Source organism: Anomalospiza imberbis, chromosome 36 (genome assembly GCF_031753505.1).
Source record: "Anomalospiza imberbis isolate Cuckoo-Finch-1a 21T00152 chromosome 36, ASM3175350v1, whole genome shotgun sequence".
Taxonomy (NCBI): Eukaryota; Metazoa; Chordata; class Aves; order Passeriformes; family Viduidae; genus Anomalospiza; species Anomalospiza imberbis.
Genome location: NC_089716.1, coordinates 364,284 through 389,066, shown reverse-complemented (window position 1 = coordinate 389,066; position 24,783 = coordinate 364,284). Strand labels below are relative to the sequence as shown.

Below are 24,783 nucleotides of genomic sequence, written 5' to 3'. Positions count from 1 at the left end.
TCCCATGGGGGATGGAGCTGGAGAAGAGCATGAAGCTCTGCCCTCACTCGGGGCACTCACAGCGTGAGTGGTGCCTCCGTTGGTGTTTGGTCAAGGTTGAGCTCTGTGAGAAGCGCTTCCCACACTCCCCACACTCATAGGGCCTCTCCCCGGTGTGGATGCGCCAGTGCACGGTGAGGTGGGAGTTTTGCTTGAAGCCGTTCCTGCAGTCGGGGCAGCGGAAGGGCCTCTCCTCTGTGTGAATCCGCTCATGTCTGAGGAGATCGGAGCTGGTGTGAAACCTCTTCCCACACTGGGGACACTCGTAGGGCCTCTCCCCAGTGTGGATGCGCTGGTGTCTTCTCAGGGCAGATCTCCACCCAAAGCTCTTCCCACATTCCAAGCAGGTGTAGGGCCGTTCCCCAGTGTGGATCACCTGGTGCCGGATCAGGGTTGAGCTGTGGCTGAATCCCTGCCCACACTCCCCACACTTGTAGGGCCGTTCCCCAGTGTGGACCACCTGGTGCTGGATCAGGGCTGAGCTTCTTCTGAACCTCTTCCCACACTCCCCACAATCGTAGGGCTTTTCCCCAGTGTGGATCCTCTGGTGCTCAATAAGCTTGGAGCTGAACCTGAAACCCTGTCCACATTCCAAGCACTTGTGTGGCTTCTCCCTGCCATGTGGCTTTTTCTCCAGCTCTGAGCTCCGCCTGGATCTCCGGCCACCTTCCTGGCTCAGAGGGGCTCCTTCCTCCCCGCAGCTCCCTGGGCTGGGTTTGCAGCCCCTCCTCCTGCAGGATCTCCGGGGCTTTTCCTCCTCCTGCATCCAGCCACGCCACGGGAATGAAAACTCCTGGTTTGGGGAAAAAACAAGAGGAGAGCACCTGGGACTGGAAGTTCCTCCCTGCCCAAGTTCATCTCAGGAAGTCATTGGTAAGTTTTTGTATGTAAGAACCTCCAAAACACCAAGATTCAGCCCACAAATCCTGCAAACTTCAAGACACAGATCAAAAACACCCCAAACCTCATAATTCAGCAAAAACCTCCTGCAAAAGATAAAGATTCAGCTGCCACATAAAACCAAAGCACCAACATTTAGCCCAAGAATGCTCAGAAACACCAAGATTCACCCCGTGAAAATCCTGGATCCCCCTGCACAGTCACCTGCTGCATGTGGGGGGAGCAGCGCTCCTGGGGCTGGGGGGAGGCTGCAGACACAGGGAGGGGTGGAACCTTGTGCTGCTTCCTGTTTCTGCTCCTCCTCCTGTGTCTCTGCTCTTCCTCACACTCCTCTTCCTCCTGCTATTCCTCCTTCTCCTGCACAATCCCACCTTCTCCTGCCACGTCCATCCTTTGACCATTTTGTTCCTCAACCGTGCTTCTCCTTCCCTTCTCCTCCTGCCCCCAGGCCCAGCACCCACTGCCGGCTCCCTCTTCCCCCCAGACCCACAGCATCCCAGCGCAGGGGCAGGGATGGAGCTGGGGCAGGTCAGGCTGGGACAGCGCTGGGCTCTCGGCCGCTTCCGCCCGCACTCGGTCCCCACTGCAGCCGCTCCCGCAAGGACAGCGCGGGGGGGCCCGGCCTTGGCGCTGCCCCACTCCCACCTCCCCAAATTCCCCTCGCGGGGGCGATGGGGCCAAGGGGGGGGCGCAGGTGGGCTCCAGGTGGGGAACGCTGGGAGCTGCAGATTGTACATGGAAGGATCAGGATTTTCTATTAAGCATTTGCTTTGGGTCGCTGGAGAAAGGAAAGACTTTGCTCAAAGCTCAGCAGCTCTCAGAGGATGAGCACCCACAGGCAGTGAGCGCGGCTGCAGGAGTGGCAGAAGAAGGCCCTGGAGCACTTGGGCACAAAGGCACAGCAGCTGAATGTAAGAAGGGATGAGCAAAAGGCCAAGCTGAAGGCAAAGGCCATGGCACAGCTCCTACAGCCCCTCTGGGATCAACCCCAGGGCCCAAGGGGGCCCCAGCACCCAGGGGACGGGGTCGGCCACAAGCACCTGGCAGAGGCATTGCCCTCCTGGCCAGGGGAGAGCCCACCCAAACAGCCCCTGGGAAGGAGTCAGGGCTGTAAACCAAGATGCCATGGGTACGGCTTTTGCCGTTGGCTTTGGCAAGAAGAAGAGCCAGACCCCGGGCCGATATTGAATTCTCTCCCTTGCAATTGATCTTGGGAATTCCTTACCCTGGTAATTCTCCACCCAGTGCAGGGTGGGGATAAGGGATGTACATTTAAAGCAGTCTGTGGCCAGAGTCCTGTCTCTTGTGAAATCCCTCCCACAGGAAGCTGGGCTGGCACAGAGCCTGCCTTGGCACTTTGCTGTTTCCAACATCCAAGCAGGACATCGGGCCCTGCCTAAGGAGGCCAAAGCAGCACCACTGGTGGCCAAGTGGCGTGGCCCATGCCAAGTGTCCCTGAGGCCAGAAACAGCCCCCAGCACAGCTGAGCACGGGGGGACCCCTCAGCCTGGGCTCCAGGGCTCTGAAGCCCCGGAGATTTGCACTTCCCGCCTGCAGCAGGAGCATGGGAGGCCCCCACGGAGCCTGCACTGAAGGCAGCGCAGCAGCAGCCAGGGCTCCACAGCGGGGCAAGCCCCTGGGCCTGCCCACACATCCTCTGCTCAAATCCTCTGCCTGGGCACCCTCCTTGGGCATCTCCAGCCACCGGGGCCAATCCTTGCTGCCACTGCTGCAGCTTCAGTGCTTTCTGGGCCTGCACTGCCACAGCTGCTGCCGAAGACAACGGCACAATTCCACTCTGGGTCTCAGTCACACTCACACACTGCGCTGCCTGGGATTGCACTGATGGAAAATACACCAGGTCATAGACTTTAACATTTTTAACATTTTATTTCTCTACTCAGCCTTGGTTTGCCTTGGCCTCGGGGAAAGAAATGGTAAAGGTTTTTTTAAGGGATGTTCCACCACTCAGTGGAGATGAGTTTGACATCTCAACACTCTGGGAATGGCCCAAAAGATTCCCACAAAGATAACGCCCAGCAGCAAACAGCAACCAACACCTACCCCAGACACTGCCCCCGGCAGAGCTGGAGACACCTGCTCTGGAAAAGGCTGAGAAGGAAATCCAGCAGTTCCGACCTAAAGAACAGCAGAAGCCAAGAAATCCGGGTCCAAAAGGAACCCAAATACTAAAAACTGCACAACTTGAAACTGCAGAACATTAAACCAATGGATTTAGATTGGTTCAGACTGTATCAAGTTTGGGAAAAATCCAGTTAAACCCACGTGTCATGGAACGATTTTCTCTGCACACCCGGGCTATGTGGGGATGGAATGATTTCTGTTGCACATCCTGGTGTTATATGTAACAGGTATAATTCGCGCCATTTTCTTGCTTCATATATATATAATGTTAAATAGTTGTTAGGATGTACCTCTTGGCATTAGAAGCCCCCCCCCTTCTCCGGCAAAACTAAGTGTGTGTTGAAACCATTTACAAGCAAGGAGATGTGGCTCGCAGGAGATGGGCCTTATCTGAAGCGATATGGAGACACCCAGGCGCTGATCATCGCGTGAACGACCCGAGATGGACATCAGGATCATCCCCCCGGGCCGATACATGTAAATACTCTGTTCCTGTAAATTTCATCAAGAGCTTCCACTACACCAGACTTTGAATTTCTCTACATTGTCGCCGAGAAAGAAATCTCATCAACTTATGGGACTTTAAATGAAACAAAAGACTGAATGCCGAAGTCCTGGCCTCGGCAAAATTTTCCCTATAAAAAATCGCTTGTACCAGGATGGTGGTGTGGGGGCATAGAGTGAAACCTCTGCTGAGGCTGATTTCTGTGTCTTGCACCCAGCGCCGATCCCGGGCTGGGCACTGTCCTTTTCCCTGTGGCTGGCTAAGTTAGATCTCTATTGCTAAAATAAATTCTTTTTATTTTTTTAATTTGGCTGGATCATTTTTCACTTATAGCACTGGCCAGAATCAAGGAATGCCTTGACTCTAACACTAAATATATTAGTGGAGTTTTTCTTTTTCCTGCACTTTCAGTGCAAAGTTTATAGCAGTAGAGTATTTTTTGTAATAATCCTACTTCTATATTGCCAATTAGGTTTTGGTCAGGGATGTGAGAACGAGTTTTTACTCCGAGGAGAAGTAGAAAAAACTTAATTGCCTTGGAATTTTTTTGTGTATGTTTGTGCATGGCTCTTAGTGGTGGCAAAGTTTTGGTCTGGGTTTTTCGACGTTCACCTTTAGGCTGCAATTTGGAAAACCAGAAGAGATTTAAAGGTGACTCTTTGACTCATAAACACTAAATAGACGATTTGAAAGAAAAAAAAAGCAGCAGGTTCTGGTGGGGCCACATGTGAGGCTGCTGAAGGCTGCTCTGGAAGAGAAGCTGCATTCCAGGCAGCCAGCAGAGGAGCTTTAGAAATGCAAATTAACACTGCTGGGGCAAAGTGGGGACAATGGACCTGGCTCTTCTTGCCTGGGGCAGGAATTGGGCTGATTCCCTCTGCCCCTCACCCCAAGCTCTGCCTGCCTGCACAGATGGAATCTGCACAGCTGAAGGCAGAGCCCATGGTGAGGATCTCTGACTCTGCAACAGAAATGGGTGAAGCTGCAAAGGGAAACAGCAAATGGAGAATGTTGTGAAAACTTCACTAAAATAAGGGGGGATCATCCCTGTGCCCAGGCGGATCGGGAAGTCTGAACCTTCCAAGTCCCTCAGCCAGTGGGCAAAGGCAGAGGGAGATGCGGCCGGGAAAATGAGCATCCAAAGGAGGCTGCGTGCTACAACAAGGGCAGAGAGCGCATGGCAAATGCCCCACGGCCTCTCCCTCTGCTCAGCAATCGAGTCACTTTGACAGGACTCCTCGGTCTCCTCTGGCCACAGAAACCTCCGGCGACGGGAATTTCCCCGCACGGTCCCGGCCACGGGGCAGCCACCTCTGTCCCAGCCACAGCAACTGGGACGAGCCAGCGCTGCTCCGGCAGCGGCTCCTGCCCAGGCAGCGGCGGGAAGGAGACCGCGGGCAGCCGCTCCCGCAGCGCCCTCAGCCCAGGGCCGGCACGGGCCGGACACGGCACCGCCAAGCCGCCGGAGCCCCCTGCCGCCCCCTCCGCCCGCAGCGAGCCCCGAGCCCCCGCAGAACCCGGCGCGGCTCCCACCTGCGCCGGGGCCGCCTCCGAGCTCCGCCAATGCCGCCTCCCCGCGCTCCGGCCGCTGCCGCCGCTCCCGGGCCCGCACAGACGCTCCGCCAATGGCGCCGCTGCCGAGCCAGGGCCGCCCTCAGGCCGCCAGCGGGGCCGTGCTTCGCCCCGCTCTCACCAATCAGCGCGCCAGAACCGCGACTGACGGCAGCAGCGGCCAATGGCAGCGAGGGGCGGGCTCTGCACACGGCACAGCCTCGCCCCGCGCTCTCAGGGCCCCCCGGGCTGTGGGAGGGCAAAGCCGGAGATGAGGAACAGCCCTGGAACGGGCCCGGGCCCGGGCCGGCATCCATCTGCAGCACCAACAAACTGCTCCGCACCTCCCGACACGGCTTTCCCGGCCCTGCGCCTTCGCCTTCGCTGGCTCCGGCTCTGCGGGAAGCCCAGCAGCCCCACTTCTCCTGCCCCCTAATTCGGAGCATCCGTGCATCGCTTTGATTTCCCCCAAAAAGGGAAAACCGCCCCAAAGCCCTGTGGGGGAGTGGGGGAGGGGAGAGATTTCTGGCACAAAACTCCAAAAGCTCCGAGCAGGACAATGAGAAGTCAATGAAGAGCCTTGAATGCAGCTTTCCCCACGCCTCCCTCCTTCCAGCTGCACCTCTTCCTCCTCCTTCATCCCTGCCCTGCCCTTCCCTCCCTCCTCCTCCTTTAACAGGAGCAGCGACACCCTCGGTGCCCCGTTCCCGCAGCCCTGGCAGCCCGCGGAACGAGCGGGTATGGAGCCGGGACAGGTCGGGATAAGCTGGGATCAAACTGGGAGAGACTGGAATCCTGCAGGGAGTGAGAGAAAGTTACCAGGCTCATACTGTAACGAACTGGGCTCGTACTGGGAGAAGCCACTGCCGGCCCCGGGACCACCCAAAAACACCTCCCGGGAACCCCCCGATGTCCCCCGAGGGCCAGCTGCGGCTCGGCTTTGGAGCCCTGCCAGCTCCAAACATCCCCCCCAAAAAACCCCAACCCAGGCAAACCCTGGGATATTTGGGCCGAGCTCCCCCTGCCCGGGCACCTGCGGGATGGGGGGCGATGCTCCCGGGGCTGCGGCATCTTCTGGCAGCGCCAGGGCCCCGCGATTCCTTCTCTCCTCTCCTCCAGCTGCTCCCGGCTGCCGCTGCGCCTCTTCCTCCCTCCCTCCTCCTCCTCCCCCGTTCCCGAAGGCCGAACCGTGAGGGGAAAGGGGCGGGGAAAGGGCGGGAACTGTGAGGGGAAAGGGGCGGGGAAAGGCGGGAACCGTGAGGGGAAAGGGGCGGGGAAAGGGCGGGAACTGTGAGTGGAAAGGGGCGGGGAAAGGGCGGGAACCACGAGGCAAAGGGGGCGGGGCCAGGCCAAGGGCGGGATCCGTGAGGGGAAAGGGGCGGGGCAAAGTGCGGGTACCATATTGGGAAAGGGGCGGGGCCAGGCCGAGGGCGGGAACCGTGAGGGGAAAGGGGCGGGGCCAGGCCGAGGGCGGGAACTGTGAGGGGACACTCTGTGAGGCGGCGCTCTGCAGACAGAACTGCCACGGACTGAAAATGAACGGCAAAGAAATCAGTAAGTCTGAAAGTTTTATTTGCTATCAAATACATCCCAGCCACCCATCCCCACACAGTCCCCATGTCACCGCTCCAAACTGGGATCCCACTTCTCCTAATCTCCTCCCAACCCCATCTCACTCTGGAGGCTGTGGAATCGAGTGAGTTTTGGGTGGGATTGAGATTTTTGAGGTGGGAACAAGCAAATTGAGGTGGGATTGAGCCTTTATGGGTTAAAATTCAGTGGTTTTCAGTGGCATGTGAGTGGTTTTGAGGGGAAAGATCGATGCCTCTTGGCTTTTGGAGTGCAGTTAAATTGAGAAGAGAAAAAAATTAAGGTCAATAGGAAAGGAGAAGCAGCCGGGTGTGTTCCCAATGTGGATCACAGGGAATGTGGGTCACCAGGGCTGTGCCCAATGTGGGTCCTCCAGTGGGGGATGCAGTTTAGCTCTCCTCACATTGGGGCACTCGCGGCGCTTCCATTACCGGTGGCTCCGTTGGTGTTTGGTCAAGGTAGAGCTGCTGGGGAAGCTCTTCCCACACTGGGGACACTCGTAGGGCCCCTCCCCGGTGTGGATGCGCTGGTGTCTGATGAGGTGGGACTTCTGCCTGAATCCCTTCCCGCAGTCAGGGCAGCAGAAGGGCCTCTCCTCTGTGTGAACCAGATAGTGCGTGAGGAGATGGGAGCTGGTCTGAAACCTCTTCCCACACTTGGAACACTCGTAGGGCCTCTCCCCAGTGTGGATCCTCTGGTGCTTGATCAGGCTGTAGCTCTGGCTGAAGCTCTTCCCACACTTGGAACACTCATAGGGCCTCTCCCCAGTGTGGATCCTCTGGTGCACGTTCAGGCTGGAGCTCTGTCTGAAGCTCTTCCCACACTCCCCACACTCGTAGGGCCTCTCCCCAGTGTGGATCCTCTGGTGCTTCATCAGGTGGGAGCTCCGCCTGAAGCTCTTCCCACACTCCCTACACTCGTAGGGCCTCTCCCCACTGTGGATCCTCTGGTGCCTGATCAGGTTTGAGCTCCTCCTGAAGTTCTTCCCACACTCTGAGCACGTGTGGGGCTTCTCCCCATCATGGAGCTGCTCATGGACCACCAGCTCCGAGCTCTGTCTCGATCTCCGGCTGCCTCCCTGGCCCAGGGTGGGTCTTTCCTCCTCAGATCCCCGCGATCTGCGTTTGCAGCCTGTCCTCGTGCGGCATCTCCAGGGCTTTTCCTTCCCGCTGGGTTCCTGCGTCGTGGAGCCGCTCAAATCAGCCTCTTCCACGAGGTTCTGCTGCAGGGATTTGTCCTCCCTGCTCTCCATCCTCAGCTCCTGCTCTGGGGGAGCAAAGACAAGGACAGGGTCTTCCTCTTCCTCGCCGCCTCCCAGGGGCTGGGAATGGGAAATCCTGGTCTGGGGAAAACAAGGGATGAGCACCTTGAGTCTGAAGGTCCCTCTGCCCGAGTCCATCTCTAGAAGTCCCTGGCCACCTGGGCTCCATAAAAACCTCCCAAACACCAAGATTCAGCCCTGAAAAAGCCTCCCAGGAGTTCCCCGTCCCTGCTCCCTCCCCTTTGCTGTTTGGGGCTCCCCCCTGTCCCAGCTGCTGGGGGTCACGCTTGGATTGGGGGTCCCCCTTCTCCTCGCTGCCCGCCCTCCCCAGGCTGTTGGGAGTCCCAGCAATCCCAAAAGCTCCCCCCTCTTGGCTCTCCCCATTTAGGGCTGCCGGTGCTTTTTGGGCTCCCGGGCTCCCCTCTCCAGGCTCTTGAGGGTCCCACCGATGGCGGTGCTCCCCCCTCTCTGGGCTCCCCACTTTGGGCTCCTGGGGGACACAGGGCTCTGCTCCTCCAGGCTGCCTCTGCTGGCAGCTGCCACCGGGACCCCCAATGTCCCCTTCATCCCTGCCCTTCCCTCCCTCCTCTTCTCCCCCCCTCCTGCTCTTCCCTAACCCCACCTGATTCTCCTCTTCCTTCCCCCCTTCTCCTTCTCCCTAACCCCCCTCGCCTTCTCCTCCTTCATCTCTCCTCTTCCATCGCTCCTCCTCCTCCTCCTGTGTGCTATCCTCTCCTCCCTGTCCTCCTTCATCCCTCCCCTTCCATCCCTCCTCCTCTTCCTCTTCCCCCTCCCTTTCCCCATCTCCTTCTCCTGTTTCCAGCCCTACTCGCTCTCCTTCTTCACCCCTCCTCTCCCATGCGATCCCAGTTTGTACTGGGATTTGTATGCTCCGTGTCTGTAGGATCCCATTCCATATCATCCCAGTCCTGTTTATCCCAGTCTCTATGGTCCTGATCCATGTGGTCCCAGTCTGTGCAGTCCCACTCTGTGCAGTCCCAGTCTGTAGGATCCCAGTCCATGTTATCCCAGTCTGGGTGGTCCCACTCCATAGGATTGCATTCCACAGGGTCCCAGTCCCTGTTTTATCCCAGTCCATAGGATCCCAGTTCCATATAATCCCAGTCCAGTTTATCCCAGTCCATAGGATTCAGGTCCATAGGATCCCAGTCCGGGCTATCCCAGTCCAGATTATCCCAGTTCATAGGATCCCAGTCTGGGCTATCCCAGTCCAGTTTATCCCAGTCCATAGGGTCCCAGGCCCTATTCGATCCCATTCCCTGTTTTATCCCAGTTCCATATAACCCCAGTCCAGTTTATCCCGGTCCATAGGATTCCAGTGCATATTTGATCCCATTCCCTGTTTTATCCCAGTTCCATATAATCCCAGTCCAGTTTATCCCAGTCCAGTTTATCCCATTCCATAGGATCCCCGTCCCTATTTGATCCCATTCCCTGTTTTATCCCAGTTCCATATAATCTCTCCAGTCTCTCAGGCATCATGGGGAACTGGGATAACTGGGGAGCACGGGATAATGGGGAAACTGGGAAAATGGGGGAGAAACTGGGGTAACTGGGAGAGTGGGATAATGGGGAACTGGGATAATGGGGGAGAAACTGGGATAACTGGGAGAGTGGGATAATGGGGAACTGGGATAATTGGGGGAACTGGGATAACTGGGATAATGGGGAACTGGGATAATGGGGGGAACTGAGATAATGGGAGTACTGGGATAACGGGGGGAACTGGGATAACTGGGGAAGTGGGATAATGGGGAATTGGGATAATGGGGGGAACTGGGATAATGGGGAACTGGGATAATGGGAGTACTGGGATAAATGGGAGAGTGGGTTAGGGAAACTGGGATAACTGGGATAATGGGGAACTGGGATAATGGGAGTACTGAGATAACTGGGAGAGTGGGATAATGGGGAACTGGGATAACTGGGATAATGGGATAACTGGGAGAGTGGGATAATGGGGAACTGGGATAACTGGGATAATGGGAGTACTGGGATAACTGGGAGAGAGGGATAATGTGGGACTGGGATAACTGGGATAATGGGGAACTGGGATAACTGGGAGAGTGGGATAATGGGGAACTGGGATAAGGGGGAACTGGGATGATGGGAGTACTGGGATGTCACCTGAGGACACAAGGAAAAACGACGCACCACAGCTTTGGTCACCATGAAGAGACTAATTTATTTTTTCTGACTCCAATCATTTATAGTTCTCAAAAGGTGCCAGTGGATTGGAAGGTGAACGTGCCACCTCTCCAACGACACTGGACAAACTACCAGTGTATCAAATTTCTCCACCTCTATGAAAGAATGCAAAACAAGAGGTTGTTTACAGAAAGTTGCGTGAGAAAGTTCTCTACAAGAATGTAAATTCAGAAGGCTTTAGAAAATCCTAAGAAATCAGGGCGACATCTCACCCTTCTCAGTTTAAAAAAAGAAAATGGAAAAAGAAAAATGAACAGTGTTCAGTGTCCATTCATGGAGGAATCATCAGAGTGATCACTCGTGTTGTCTGCATCCAAGTCATCACTCAGCGATTCACCCACTTGATGCCTTTCAGGTTGGTCACGGTTTCCATGTTGCCCGTCGGCCGGATTCTGTCTCTGTGGTCGCAGGTCAGGGCGAACACACTTTGAAGGTACCCATCGTGCCCCAGTATCTGTGGACACACAAGCATACCCGCGCCCCGAAGCGATAAGGTCATAAGGACCTTCCCACTGTTTGGTGACTAAATTCCGCACTCGAACCTTTGCTCGAGGCTGATGTGCCTCGTCCGCAGCCTGCAATGAAAAATGATGGTTCAAAATGACAGGGTTATTTGAGTTCTGTTGCACTGTAAGATGATTGATGGTGTACAATGCTTTTTCCAACCGACTGTGCGGGGTTTCACCCTGCATTCCCCTTTTCTGTTTTTGAAGAACCCGCTTCAGGGTACCATGAGCGCATTCTACAATAGCTTGACCAGTTGGAGAATGAGGGATACCAAACTTGTGTGACACACCCCACAACTGCAGGAACTGCCGCACCTTTTGCGATGCGTAAGCAGGACCATTGTCGGTTTTCACAGCAGAAGGTACCCCCAGGACGGCAAAAGCCTGCCGCCAGTGGGCAATGACATCGCGGGCTTTCTCTCCAGTGTGAGCAGAAGCCCACATTGCAGAAGAGAACGTGTCCACCGTGACATGCACATACTTAAGCCGGCCAAACTCGGCAATCTGGGTGACATCAGTCTGCCAAAGCTCCAAAGCCCTAAGGCCTCTGGGGTTTACCCCTGCTGGTAAAGGTGGAGCAAGCACATGGCAGTCGTCACAGGACTCGACAATGTCCCGAGCCTCCGTTGGCATCAGCTGAAACTGCTTCTGCAAGGTATGTGCGTTCTGATGGAAAAACCCGTGCGATGCCTTGGCCTGCGCGAGTGTATCAGGCTGAGGTGCTACCCACGCCGGGTTAGCCAACCTGTCAGCCCTCGCGTTACCTTCTGCCACAAATCCTGGCAAGTTGGTGTGACTCCTCACATGCAAAACATAAAATGGATGAACCCGGGCCTGAATGGCACACCACAATGTCTTCAGTAAATGAAACAAGGCAGGATTACTGACCTCCTTCAACACTGAATGACCCAATCGCTGTGCAATGTCAGCCACATAGGCGGAATCCGTGACCAAATTGAAAGGTCCCTGGGAAAATCTCTCAAATGCCATAACAGCAGCCCTTAATTCAACCAATTGGGCTGATCCATCCTGATGACCTCCCAGAACCTGCCATTCAGATCCATCCTGCCAGGTAGCAATGGCCTTTCCAGTCTTTCCCGAGCCATCAGTAAAGACAGTGGGCCCTTGCACAGGTTCCTGACTATTTTTGGGCCGCAAAGAAATTTGCGTGGATTTCGCCACCTGCAGTAGCTTGTGGCTGGGCAGATGATAATTGATCTGCCCTGAAAAGTTTACCAGAGCACATTGCAGGGATACGCTATGTGCAAGGCTCCAGTCAAAATCCTCCCGGGATACCGGGAGTATGATCTTTGCGGGATCTGCGCCCATCAATTGCAAACACCGTTGCCGGCATTTGATTATTAAGCGAGCAAGCAACTCAGCCAATTCAGTTGCTGTCTTCTGCGGCCAATGGGGCAGGAAAACCCATTCCAAGATGTGCAAAGGATCAGACCATTTGTCACTCCACTGGCCAATGATACCTGTGGGATGCGAATCTGGAATGGTAACGAATACAGTGACACCAACGGAGAAATCAATGCGATAAACTTGGCGGGCAGAAACAGCCCGCTGAACCTCCTCCAGCACCCGACATGCCTCAGGGGTCAACGTGCGAGGTGACTTTAGATCAGAGTCTCCTTTCAACAAATCATACAGAGGAGACAGCTGTGCGTCGGTTAGTCCCAGGTACGGACGTAACCAAGTGATGACACCCATCAACTTCTGGGCATCATTCAGTGTCTTCACCGAATGCACAAATTGCACCTCCTGGTGTTGGATTGTCCGTTCCAGAATTTTGACCCCCAAATACTTCCAAGGAGGTTGTCGCTGAACCTTTTCTGGAGCCACCTGCAGTCCATGCTCATGCAAAGCATCGAGCAACCGAGGCTGAATCCTCAGCAGCTCATCCTGGGTAGAAGCAGCCACCAAAATGTCGTCCATATAATGATACAGACGTGCACCAGGAAACTGCTTGCGAACTCCAGACAAGGCACGAGCCACATACCATTGACATATGGCAGGGGAATTACGCATCCCCTGGGGCAAGACCCTCCATTGATATCGCTGTGCGGGCTCAGCATTGTCGATTGCTGGCACCGAAAAGGCAAATTTTGGTCTGTCATCAGGATGCAAAGGAATTGTAAAGAAACAATCCTTCAAATCCACGATGAAGATTGGCCAGTCTGCAGGAAGCATGGTAGGCGATGGCATGCCTGCCTGCAAAGTTCCCATACTTTCCATCACGGCATTGACCTTTCGGAGGTCTTGCAACAACCTCCATTTCCCAGATTTCTTCTTGATGCAGAAAACAGGAGTGTTCCAGGGACTGGTAGAAGGCTCCAGATGACCCTGGTCCAACTGCTCCTGCACCAAATCCCGAAGGGCGCTCAATTTATCGTGAGGGAGGGGCCACTGGTTCTCCCAAACAGGTGTGTCCACCAGCCACCGTATAGGAGGCGTGGGACACTCTGCGCCCTTCGTCGCAGTGGCCCCCATCAAAAACCCGTCCCGATGCGCACCCCCCATGCAGACAGAACATCCCTTCCCCAGAGGTTAGCAGGAGTAGAAGTAACATGTGGCCTAACCCAGGCCGTCTGTCCCTCTGGGTTTGTGATCAGCACAGACCGCTGGCTCACGTAACATCGTGCCGTCCCCCCCAGTCCTGCGACGGATGTCTCCACGGGACTCAGAGGCCAGTCCGGAGGCCAGGTGGCAAGGGAGAGAACTGTGACGTCAGCGCCGCTATTGAGAAGCCCGCGGGGGTGAATCTCCGATGGGGTTGCACCGGGGATGGACAGAGTACATGACATCTCGGGATGGTCTTTGGTCAGGACAGCGGTCCAGTGAATTTGAGGCGGCCCAGTAGACCCAAAACCGCTGACTCCACACGACCGGACAGCTGTCCTGCGAATAGAAGACTTAAAAGGTACAAGTTGAACAAGCCGTGTCCCTTTCGGGATCGTGACTGGGGGGGTGGGTGTGGAAACCATTGCACAAATCTGCCCTGTGAAGTCCGCATCAATGAGACCCAGGTGCACAATGATGCCCTGAAGGGTGGCACTAGACCTTCCCATAAGGAAAGCACTCATGCCTTCACCCAAAGGACCAAAAGCATCCAGAGGAACCTTGTGTATTTGACTAGATTCTAACACAACTGTTGCTGCTGTGCAGACATCCACACCTGCTGATCCACGGGTGCTGGCTGCAAGCTGGCTGAGCAAACCTCCATGGGCTCCGGGGTCCGGAGAGGAACTTGTGTCTGGGCGCGCTTCCCCTTCGCGCTCCGCTTCCCGTTTCCTGGGCCCGGCAGTGCCTGGCCATTAACATGAACAGTTGCCTTACAGGCGTATGACATATGGTCGGGCCTTCCACACCGGCCACACAAGAACATGGGAAATTTTCCCTTCTGCACTTTCTTTCCCTGTTTGGTGCTGGCCCGAGCAGTCCCCCCGCTGTTGTTGCCAACCCTGCGGCACCGCCCAGACCGGCTGCGCAACAGTAGTCCGGGCAGCCGTCCTTTGAACCGAGGGGCTGAGGTCTGCATAGGCCTCTACCATCTGCGAGACAGTAGCCGTACCAGGAAGAGCCCCTATGACTCTCCTACAGTCTGCGTTACAGTTGCTCCTGGCCAGGTTCGCAAGCACAATTCTCCTCGCCTCAGGATCTGCTAACTGCCTCTCCACAGAGGCAGTCAGTCTCCCTGCAAATTTCATGAAAGGCTCATCGACCCCTTGGACAATGGTCGCAAATGGCTGCAGAGGAGCAGCCATTTCCAGGGTCTGAACCAGTGCTGCCAAGCCTAGCGTCTGGCACTGGTCAAGCACAAGGGGATCATATCCAGCTTGCCCCTGAGGATCAACATAATTGCCTGTGCCCAGCAACATATCAGTGCCAACCGCACTCCTGGGATCCTGTGGCCCCCGCGTAGCATTCTTTTGCACTGCGCTGGCTACCAAACGAGCCCACTTGTCCTCAAAAACGTCAAACTGCACAGGGTCAAAAAGAGCATGTGCCACAGAATGGATGTCGGAAGGCGTCAGCATCTCAGCAACAAGCATGCGAAGCGTCTGCATAACTTCAGCAGAACCAACACCATGCTGGGCAATGGTATCACGGACTTCCTTCAGTGTCTTAAACGGTAAAGGTTGATGTGTGTTGTGAGTAACACCCCTAAGCACAGGGAAAGCCTGGGGACCCCTTGTCAAGGTCGCATCACCCGCCGCGTCCCGTCCCGTGGGCTCCACAGGGACAACGGCAGCCGCCTGACTGCGAGGCAGTGCAGCATCACTTGACACCACGCTCCCCGCAGCATCAGCAGAGCCAGAGGAGCCTCCCCCACGATCCTGCAGGCGCTGCGAGGAGGAAGAGTCGCACATCTCCTCAGCCTTATCTAGGACCTCCTGCCAAAACCGCCCGTGGTCCTTGGGACGCACGGTCACCTGGCAGGGGGGGGGGGTCCACAGGGCCGATGGAGAGGATCCGCGGCCACGGGAACCCACCGGCCTCCCGCCGGCCGCGTCAGCAGTCGCGCTAAAGCTAAACACCTCAGCGCCCCGCTGTACCGCAACCTCAGCCCCCGCGGCAGGCGGGGAAGGCGGAGCCGAACCAGCCGGCAGCTCGGCGGTGCCGTCCGCCGCAGCGCTGGCAGAGGGCACCGCGGCTGACACAGGCTGCGGCGCGGAACGCAGACCCGGCGCGGCGCCCCCCTCCCCCGGCGCGGGGGAGGGATGGGGCACAGAGAGAGACGCGGCGCTCGGAGTCACGTTATCACGGGCCGACACAAGGAAGTCCGGCACGGCCCCAAGGAGCGTCGCACCCGTGCCGCACAGCCGCGCAGCGGGCACCGCCCCCGCCGGGCGGAGCGGGGCGGGCTGCCCGCCCGCTGGGCCGGGGCCCGAAGGAACAGCGACCAGCGCCCCGCCTCCGGCGGCTCCCACTGCCGCCGCACGCCCAGCAGGCTGCGCAGGCTCAGGCATGGGAGACGACCTTCCCCCAGAAGACGAGCCCAAGATGGAAACGGGCGAACCCGCTCTCGCTGCCCCCAGGGGATATGTCGTAGAAACACCGCAATTTGGACAAAGTGTTGTCACCGAATCAGACGCAATCAGAGGCGAGGACTGATCCACAGGCCCCTCTTCGCCCCCGAGCGCTGGGAAGGCACAAAGAGAGGGCGATTTCTCCCCCGACTCACTACATCTGCGGCGCGGGGCAGGGCGAGGCGGCCCGGCCGGCCCCACCGGCTCACTGCGCCTGCAACGCGGAGCGGGGCGAGGCGGTCGAGCCGGCTCCACCGACAGCTCGCTTAAGGCCAGCGGGCTGGGAGCCCGATCCACCTCAGAGGAGGAACCACCTGCCAGCTCATCGTCTCGGGGAGAAGGGGAAGCACCCGCATCCTGCATAAACTCAAAGTCCCCGTCGTCCACGTCCGAGACAGACGGTTCCCCCAAAGAGCTCCGAGAGCTACCAAATTCAGATCCCGGCCAAGCCGCGTCCACTATTTTCCATTGCACCAGCAGTGGTCCAACGTCCACAGAGCAGTTATCAAACAGGGCGTCCATGAGACTGACCCCCAACTGAGACAACACTTCCCGGGACATCACCTCCCTAAAGTCAGAAAAGAACCCCTGCTGCCTTGCCCACAGAAACAGCCTTTCAAAATCACTCCAGGAGACGGAAACACGACTCCTCTCCAGGCCATTCCTCCAGAGATCCAACATCAGAGATTCCATCCCGAAACCGATAGAGGTTTCCATCACTAACACAGCAGGCAAAACGCCACAGATCGGCGGGGGGTAAGCTCACTCTCACCCGACCTAAGCTGTAGTACACGCCGGCGGCCACTAGATGTCACCAGAGGACAAAAGGAAAAAGGAAAAACGACGCACCACAGCTTTGGTCACCATGAAGAGACTAATTTATTTTTTCTGACTCCAATCATTTATAGTTCTCAAAAGGTGCCAGTGGATTGGAGGGTGAACGTGCCACCTCTCCAATGACACTGGACAAACTACCAGTCTATCAAATTTCTCCACCTCTATGAAAGAATGCAAAACAATAGGTTGTTTACAGAAAGTTGCATGAGAAAGTTCTCTACAAGAATGTAAATTCAGAAGACTTTAGAAAATCCTAAGAAATCAGGGCGACACTGCCACTTCCTCTTTTCCACCCTTCCCCCATTTGCCCTTCCACATCCTCTCCCCTTCCACCTCCAACCTTTTCCCAACTCACTTTTCGGATCCCATTCTCCTCTTTCCCACCCTTTCCCACCCTGTTCTAACAATTCCCAGCCCCACTTCCCGCTCAGTTTTGGGGTCCTAACCTCCCCTTTTCCCCACTTTCCCACCCTCTCCCGACCCTTCCTCACCTGCCCCCAACCCTCAGCCCCTCCCGCTCTTCCTTTCGGGGTCCCCTCCTCCTCCTGCCCCTGCAATTTCGGGCTCCCACCGCCCCCTTTTCCCCATTCTCCCCCCTGTCCCACCGCCTCCCGCCCCCCCCCGTTCTCCCGAGAGCTCCGCGCCCGCAGCCGGGGGGGCTCCCAGCACCACCAGTGCCACCAGTACGGCCCCAGCTGCCGCCACTCGCCCCATGGCCAGCGCCGCCCAGGGAGCACCAGCCCCAGAGCGGCCGCGCTGCGCTGGCAGCACCAGTCCGGAGCAGCGCGGGCTCAGCAGCGCCGCGCGCTCTCATTGGCTCCGAGCACTTTTGGGCACCGATTGCCGAGGCTCTGCCACACGACCGATGACTCCTCAACTCCTCGCGCTCTCATTGGCTGCAGCGCGTTTTGGCTGCGTTTGGATTGGCTGAGCGGTTCCGGGACGCTGCAGCCCCGGCTGGGGCTTTTCCAGGCACGGGGAGCCTTGGGGCGCTGCGCAGCTGGGAGCTCAGCTGTGCCCAGAAATGTGTGCCCGGCTGCGCGGGGTCTCAGGGGTGCCCGTGGCGAGGGGTGACGCTGGCCCCATGCCAGGCACCCCCCAGAGCCGCTCTGTCCCTGCCCCCCGCAGCCGCACAGGGACAGCAAATGGAACCGAGGGTTCCTGCCTGGGGACAAGGAGCGGGAGAGATCCCTCAGCAAATCCGGCACGGGCACAACAGACCCGGCCCGGGCACAGGGAGGGAATTTATTACCAACCAAATCACACCAGGACAAGCAGAGGGGAAAGAAATCTCTCCAACACCTTCCTCCACCCAACCGGGATCACCCAGAACGGGGTCACCGGGGCTCTGCCCAACGGAGCTCACTGGGGATCATCCAACGTGGATCCTCCCATGGGGGATGGAGCTGGAGCAGCGCACGAAGCTCTTCCTGCACTCGGGGCACTCACAGGGCCTCTCCCTGGTGTGGAAGTGCTGGTGAGTGACGATCTCTGAATTCCACCTGAAGCTCTTCTGACATTCCAAGCACTCATAGGGCCGTTCCCCAGTGTGGATCCTGTGGTGCTTGGTGAGGTCAGAGGTCCCACTGAAGCTCTCCCCACACTCCCCACACTCACAGGGCCTCTCCCCAGTGTGGGTGTTCTGGTGTTCCATCAGGGTGGAGCTCCAGCTGAAACCCTGCCCACATTCCAAGCACTTGTGTGGCTTCTCCCTGCCATGAGGCTTCTCCACCAGCTCCGAGCTCCAGATGGATCTCCGGCCACGTTCCTGGCTCAGGGGAGCTCTTTCCTCCCCACAGCTCCCTGGGCTGGATTTGCAGCCCCTCCTCCTGCAGGATATACGGGGCTTTTCCTCCTTCTCCATCCAACCACACCCTGGGAATGACAATTCCTGCTTTGGGGAAAACCAAGGTGGGAGCACCTTGGAGTAGAGGCTCCTCACTGCCCAAGTCCATCCCTAGAACTCAGCAGGAGTCTTGTGTCCATGGAAATCTCCACTATATCAAGGTTCAGCCCAAAACAACTCTCCCAGGACTTCCCGATCTCTGATCTCTCCACTTTTGGCGTTCCAGAGGTTTCCATCCCCCTGGGATGATGGGGGTCCAATGGCTCCAGGGGTTCCCCCTTCTCCGGCCTCCTGGTTAGGGATGATCCAGGGACTTTTGGGGGTCCATGGGGTCCCTTCTGCCCTGATGCTCTACTTTGAGGTCCCAGGGGTCCCAGGGGTCCCTCCTCTCCAGGCTCCCCCCCTTTCCAGCCAGCCGGGGTTCCCCCAGCTCCAGGATCACCCCTCTCTGCTCCCCCCACTCCGGGGGTCCCAGGGGTTGCCCCTCCTCTGCTCCCCCGGAGGTCCCCAGGACCAATGTCCTCCCCCTGGTGACCCTGGGCAATGGCCACGTGGACTCCCAAAGATCCCCCCAAGGGGCTCAGCTCTGGGGTCCTGCAAGATCCAAACCTACACACACACACACACAGAAAAAATCCTCAGAGGGTTTATTTGGGCCTCCCAGACGATATTTGGGGCTCAATTCCACAATCTGCAAGCTCCAAACACACCCCAATAAAAAAACGCTCTCAGGGACTTCCCGATAGATTTGCGACAAGCTCCCCCTCCCCTCCCACATGCAGGATGAGCTGGGGGCGATGGTCCCAGGGCCAAGGGTGCTGTGGCCACAGGGGGCACTGGAACCGCCTGTTTCTCCTCCTTTTCCTGCTCCTGCTCCTCCTCTTCCTGCTCCTCCTCTTCCTGCTCCTCCTTTTCCCCTCTCCCTCCTCCTCCTTCCTCATCCCACCTCCTGCCCAGTTCCTGCCTTCTCTATATTTAGAGTGGAGAACCTTGCTTGTTTTTAGAACGAGAACAAAGATCCCAGATGGAACACGGCTTGCTGGTTTTAGCCAGAAGTGTCAGTGACTAAAGGTCATGTTTGCTCTGCTTTGGTGCCGTCCTTGTTCCTCCTCAGTGTTCAGGCTGGGCTATGGGGTGTCCTTGTTTGCTGCATTTTCAGAGCCCCTCCTGGATCCTTTGGGCAACAGGCTGTGCCCTGGGAGGGCTCTTTGTGCTCCTTTGTGACACAGGAGAACCTTCCAGGCGGTTTCTGCGTGAGCTGCTGCTGTGATGTCACAGGAGCACTGCCACGTCCCCGAGGTGTTCCCGTTGCTGTGGCACACGGAGGCCTCAGTGTCCAGAGTGGCTCTGGGCACTGCTCGTTGCCGGAGGATCCTCCTGCCCGAGGCATTCTCAGCAGCCAGCCCACCCCTGACGGGTGTCCTTCTGTGCTTGCAGGGCTACAGTCTGCAGACGTGTGCAGCGCAGCCAAAATGATCCAGCACGTGGCTGCTGCAGTTTGCACGCTGTACTCTGTGGCGTATGCGGGGTATTTTTTAACCCACTTGGCACGTAAGTCGAGGTTTTCCCTCGGTGCTGTGGCTTTGGGCTTGCTGTGTGCTTGCTGTTCTTCCTCTGGACCTGAGCTGACTTTGTAACCAAATTGCCATGAAGACACCATTGCTTTGGGAGAGCTCCTGGCAGCAGCTGCAGCTGGAAAAGGGGGTGTCTGCAGCCAGCGGGGCGTGCACAGCGTTTGCAATGAGCCCTGGGGGGTTCTGTTCCCTCAAGCGGGGAGTCTGTGGCAGCAGAGCCTGGAACTGCCTGTCCAGCCAAGAGCTGACCCAGCCCAGTATTTTGTGCTGTTCTCTTGCTGTGTGAAGGGACTGTGGCTCCTGGAGGGACGCTGTGAAAGCAAAATGCTCTCTCGGGGTTGCCTTGCTCCGGGGCATTTCCCACCACAGGCAGTTTTTTTCCTGACAGCATCTGGTTCATGTTCCCTCTCCCGTTGCAGGGCACCTCATGAGTGGATCCCGAGCAGCTCCTCCTTCGGTGAGTGGGAAAGGAACCTTTGGAGTTTGGAATTGTGCAGCAAGTTGTGAGCTCGGCATGTGGCAGCCATGTGCCAGCCTGGGAGGCTGAAGGAAAGTTCCTGTCAGTGTCCTTGCAGCAGCAAAGGGATCCCTGGGAGTTTTTTCCTTTTCTGCTGAAGAGCTTTTGAAGAGCTGCAGGTCTGGTTTTGCAGGCAGAGCATTGCTTGCTGGCTCTAGCCATGGTGGAATATGGAATTCCCAAGAATAAGGGGCTCTGTCGACTTTAGCCCATTGTTAGTTTGAACAGCTCCGAACCCAATTTCTGCTTAGTGCAGCTGGATGTGCAGCTGAGGGTAAATAAGGTGATAACTGAGACAGAGCTTCCCATCCCTCACGCTGCCGTCTGTCCACAGGGCACAAAAGCAGCACCAGCACCTCCTCTGGCTCCCTCTGCTTCCAAAGAGGAGGCCAAAGGGGAGGAAGGCAGCAGTGAGCTTCCTGCTGTTCCAGGGGACAATGGTGAACGTCCCTCAGTGCCGGGAGATGACAGTGAACTTCCTGCTGCTCTGGGAGACGAGGGCGAACATCCCGCGCTGTGGGAACACAACGGCGAGGCTTCTGCGGTGTGGGACAAGGACAGTGGACATCTCCTGGCGTGGGAGGAGGACAGAGGACATCTTGTGGCTTGGGAAGAGGAGGGTGAACTTCCCCCAACATGGGAAGAGGACAGTGAACGTCCCCTGGCTTGGAAAGATGATGGCAAACTTGCAGCGTTTTGGGAAGAGGACGGAGAAGCTCCCTGTCCTTGGGAAGAGGACACTGAACCTCCCTCGGCTGTGGGATCCTGGGCTGAACATTCTGACAGCAGCACAGCCCTGCAGCCAGAGGGGAGAGGGGAGTGGTGCCTGATGCAGCTGAGTACGTCTGCTCTGTTCCTGTGTGCCAGAGCAGGGTGCTGTGTGTGTGTCTCGGCATCAGCTGCACCCAGTGCTGCTCTGCAGCTGAATGTGCCAGGGTCATTTCTTGTCCTTCCCCAGCTGAGACCAAGGGGCTGACGGCCCCAGGGAGGGGGGCTGCATTCTGGCTCTGCTGCAAGGCGGGGTCTCACTCTGGGAGGGAGCGTCTTCCACGTGGTTTCTTTCAGGGAACACCGTGAGCCTGGCGGAGCCTGCCGAGAAATACCTGGAAGTGGAGCAGATTGGCCAAGGGTAAGTGCACGGCAGTTACTTCTGCACAAGCAGGCCCAGGTGTTGTGCTGGTGCAGGATCAAGTGAGAAGTCAGGAGAGCTCCAAACACCTCCAGACACTGGGGCGCCATCCTGCTGTCCCTCAGTCCTGATCAGAATTGATACCTGTGCTCAGAAGGCACCGTCAAAGGCCCCTGAGGCTGGCAGTGTCCTGCCTGCAGCAAGGAGCAGGACCTGGAAGATCTTCTGTCCCTGGAATTGGATTGCCTAAAAGAGCCACTCACCATCTGGTGACTGTCAGAAAACAGTTCTCAAGGAGATTTCTTTCAAATATTTTGCTTCAAAAAATATCCTGCGGTCAGGATTAACAACCTAATGGTTTAGAAACAGAAACCAGAGCTGAACTAATAAGTGCTCTATTCCAGCACAGGTAGTAGAGCCCATACATTCAGCAACAGACACAGAGCTGATGCACTCTGGGGGAAAATGCATCACCTGCCTGATGGCAGGGCCCTTGTGGATCCTGCAGGTCTCAGGCAGGAAATGGGAAAGGATGGAATGCATTCTTTTCCAGTTCTTTAGACACCCATTGCTCACTTCAGGTTTTGAACTAAAGCAGTGCAGCGTGGACATTTGGGATTTGCCCCAGCCCAATTCCTTGGTGTTGGGTCTCAGTTTTCCCTGGCACACCTTGCATGGCAGAGGGCTGGTGGCTGCTGCGCTGTTGTTGGAAGGGTCGATGCCCCCAGGTGTTTGTGAACGCTGCAGGCAGCAGAGATCTCCTGTCTGGGCTGGCTTTCACTGCCAGGGCCTAAAGCGCTGCTTCTTTCTTCTCTGCTGTTTTGTCTCCAGGGCTTTTGGAACCGTTTCTAAAGGACTCGACAGGGCCAATGGAGGAGAGGTCAGTGTCAACACGCCCAGCACGTCTGGCAGCTCTCCAGGGCTCTCCCCTCTGCTGGGAGCTGTGGCTGCAGCTTTGGGGGCCAGCAGAGCTTTCCTGCACAGGCTGCTCCTCTGCAGGCAGAGCCGTGTCAGCCTGCAGAGCACAGCTGGGACAGACTTGGTCCTTCTGAAGTGCCCAAAGGAATGCAAGGAGGGCAATGAATGTGTGTGTTTGCTTTGTTGTGCAACCCCAACCAGAGCAGTTGCATCTGAAATCATGACCCAATCCCATAGAACTGCTTAAGGGTTCCCGGCTGTTTTGCTCTGTTTGCACAGAACCAGAATTACCTCCTGCTTGCAAAGTGTGTTTGATTAATAATGAATGTTGAGGCCATTTGAGAAGACTGTAGGTGCAGAGAATGTGGTTAGAGCTTGGAGGCTGACAGCTGAGGGGCCATTTCTGCAGAGCCTGCAAGGCCAAATGTCTCTGGCCATGTGTCCTGTAAGCAGCCCCCAGCGAGCAGAGCAATGGGCTGTGGGAATGGCACTTGCTGAGCTCTGGTGTCCCATCCCAAGGCAGTTTGGCACAGCCCGGCTCCGTCTCCCCAAAAAGACTCGCTCCGTGTTTGCTGCGGCCTCCTGCCACAGACTCCTCCAGTGAAAGGTCTGCAATGTCCCTTCAGGTGGCCATAAAGAAAATGAGTCTGAGAGGGCAGAACAGGGAACGAGCTGTGAATGAGCTCCTGCTCCTGAAGGACAAGAAGAACCCCAACATTGTCAGCTTCTTGGACAGGTGAGTGCTTCAGGCCTTATCCCGTGCCTGGGCCCTGCCTTAACCTTTCCTGGCATCCGTAGTCTGTAGCCTGATTTGAAAATGCCTGACCCAGCAGATTCTTCCCAAAACAACAGCCTGGCAGTTCGCTCCCTCCGTGTGCTTTTGTAGCTTTGGTTTGGTTTTCCCTTCAAGCTGACCCTGTTTTCTGTGTCTTACAACAAGTGCTGGTAAACCACAGCAGAAATTATTTCCCTTGGCTTCTTCTTCCCAGCCCTTTCTCATTGCTGCAGATGCCAGGAAGACCAGGTTCTTGTTCCCAGAAATGCCTCGTTTGCCCATTTGTCACTGGCCTTGCCTGTTTCTGAAGGGACTTTCTGAAAGGTTTTCTGACCCATTTTGTCCACAGAGCTGCCCGGCCTCCTCCCCTGGATAATCCTGGGAGCTGTGTTGCCTTGTTCTGCAGGGAAGGGTGGAACTGATGAGTTCAGAAGCTGAACCAGCTGGGGGCCAGTGTTGTGGTTCCACATTGGTCTGGGCCTTTGCACATTGGTCTCCATGCCACTGCTTTCCTCTTCCAGCTTCCTTGTGGATGGAGATCTCTGGCTGGTGATGGAATACATGGATGGAGGAACTTTGCAGGACGTTGTCAGACAGACACGCATGGCTGAAGGAGAGATGGCAGCTGTCAGTCGGGAGGTGAGGGATCCTGCCTGTGACTGCCATGCCTTGGACACGATGGTCCTTCCCAGCAGGGCGTGAGAGCAGGAGTGGCTCCATGCTCAGGGCTTTGTTTCTCTGTTGTTTTTATGAGCTGGAGAAGAAAGAGCCCCTGCAGTGAACGGCCTGCCAGCAGCACTGCACTTCTACTCTGTTCTTGTTCTCTTTCCTGCTGTTGTGGCACTCTCTGTCTGTTTTGGATTTGATGTGCTGTTCTCAGCTTTGCCCTGAACCGTTTGCCTGGAGCTTGTCTGCACTGCACTCCTGGCCTGTCAGAGCAAAGTCGCTGCTGGCAGAATTCTAAACTGTCCTTTCTTGTGTGATATATTCCGGCCATTGGTTTTTACCCTCGTGTTTCTTGTTCTCTCTCAGTGTCTGCAGGGCCTGCATTTCCTCCATTCGAACCGGGTGATCCACAGAGATCTGAAGAGCTCCAACATCCTTCTGGGCATGGACGGCTCTGTCAAGCTGGGTGGGTGTTCCTGGCCAGGCACGGCGCTCCTGGGGTGCGGCTGTGGGGCTGCTTCCCAGTGACGGCCAGAGCCCCACAAGGGCTGCTGGGGGCACTGCCCGGCCCCTGCTGCCAGCTGAGAGCGGCTGCCCCTGCAGAGAGCTCAGGAGAGGAGCAGGCTGTCAGGGGTGCCTTTGCTCTGGGAATGGCCCTCCCAGAGGGGCAGGAGTTGGGATCTAAAGCTCCAAGGGAATCAGTAAAAGCGACTGCATGAAAGCTGAGGGTTTCTTTAAGGGTCCAGTTCAGTTCCATCT

General features: G+C 56.7%; 1 protein-coding gene and 1 pseudogene across 1 annotated transcript; one reads left to right on the top strand and one right to left on the bottom strand.

Annotated features, from left to right (window-relative positions):
• LOC137464098 (uncharacterized) overlaps nucleotides 1-24,783 on the top strand; it is a 1,364,046-nt pseudogene that overhangs the window by 982,839 nt on the left and 356,424 nt on the right.
• On the bottom strand, nucleotides 29-18,463 carry LOC137464080 (zinc finger protein 135-like). Its single transcript, XM_068175393.1, has 3 exons — nucleotides 18,102-18,463; nucleotides 7,162-7,704; nucleotides 29-581 (listed from the first exon to the last, which is right to left on the bottom strand). The coding sequence occupies exons 1-3, from the start codon at nucleotides 18,461-18,463 to the stop codon at nucleotides 44-46; spliced, it is 1,443 nt and encodes a 480-aa protein (XP_068031494.1). The 3' UTR covers nucleotides 29-43.

Excerpts from the sequence above, each read along its gene's own strand:
- LOC137464080 (XM_068175393.1), bottom strand. The coding sequence starts at position 18,463 with ATGGAGAAGGAGGAAAAGCCCCGTATATCCTGCAGGAGGAGGGGCTGC. Across the intron at positions 7,705-18,101 it reads GAATGTCAGAAGAGCTTCAG|GAGGAGCTCAAACCTGATCA; the intron begins GTGGAATTCAGA and ends GAAGAACTTCAG. Across the intron at positions 582-7,161 it reads AAACACCAACGGAGCCACCG|GATCCACACTGGGGAAAAGC; the intron begins GTAATGGAAGCG and ends TGAGCACCAGAG.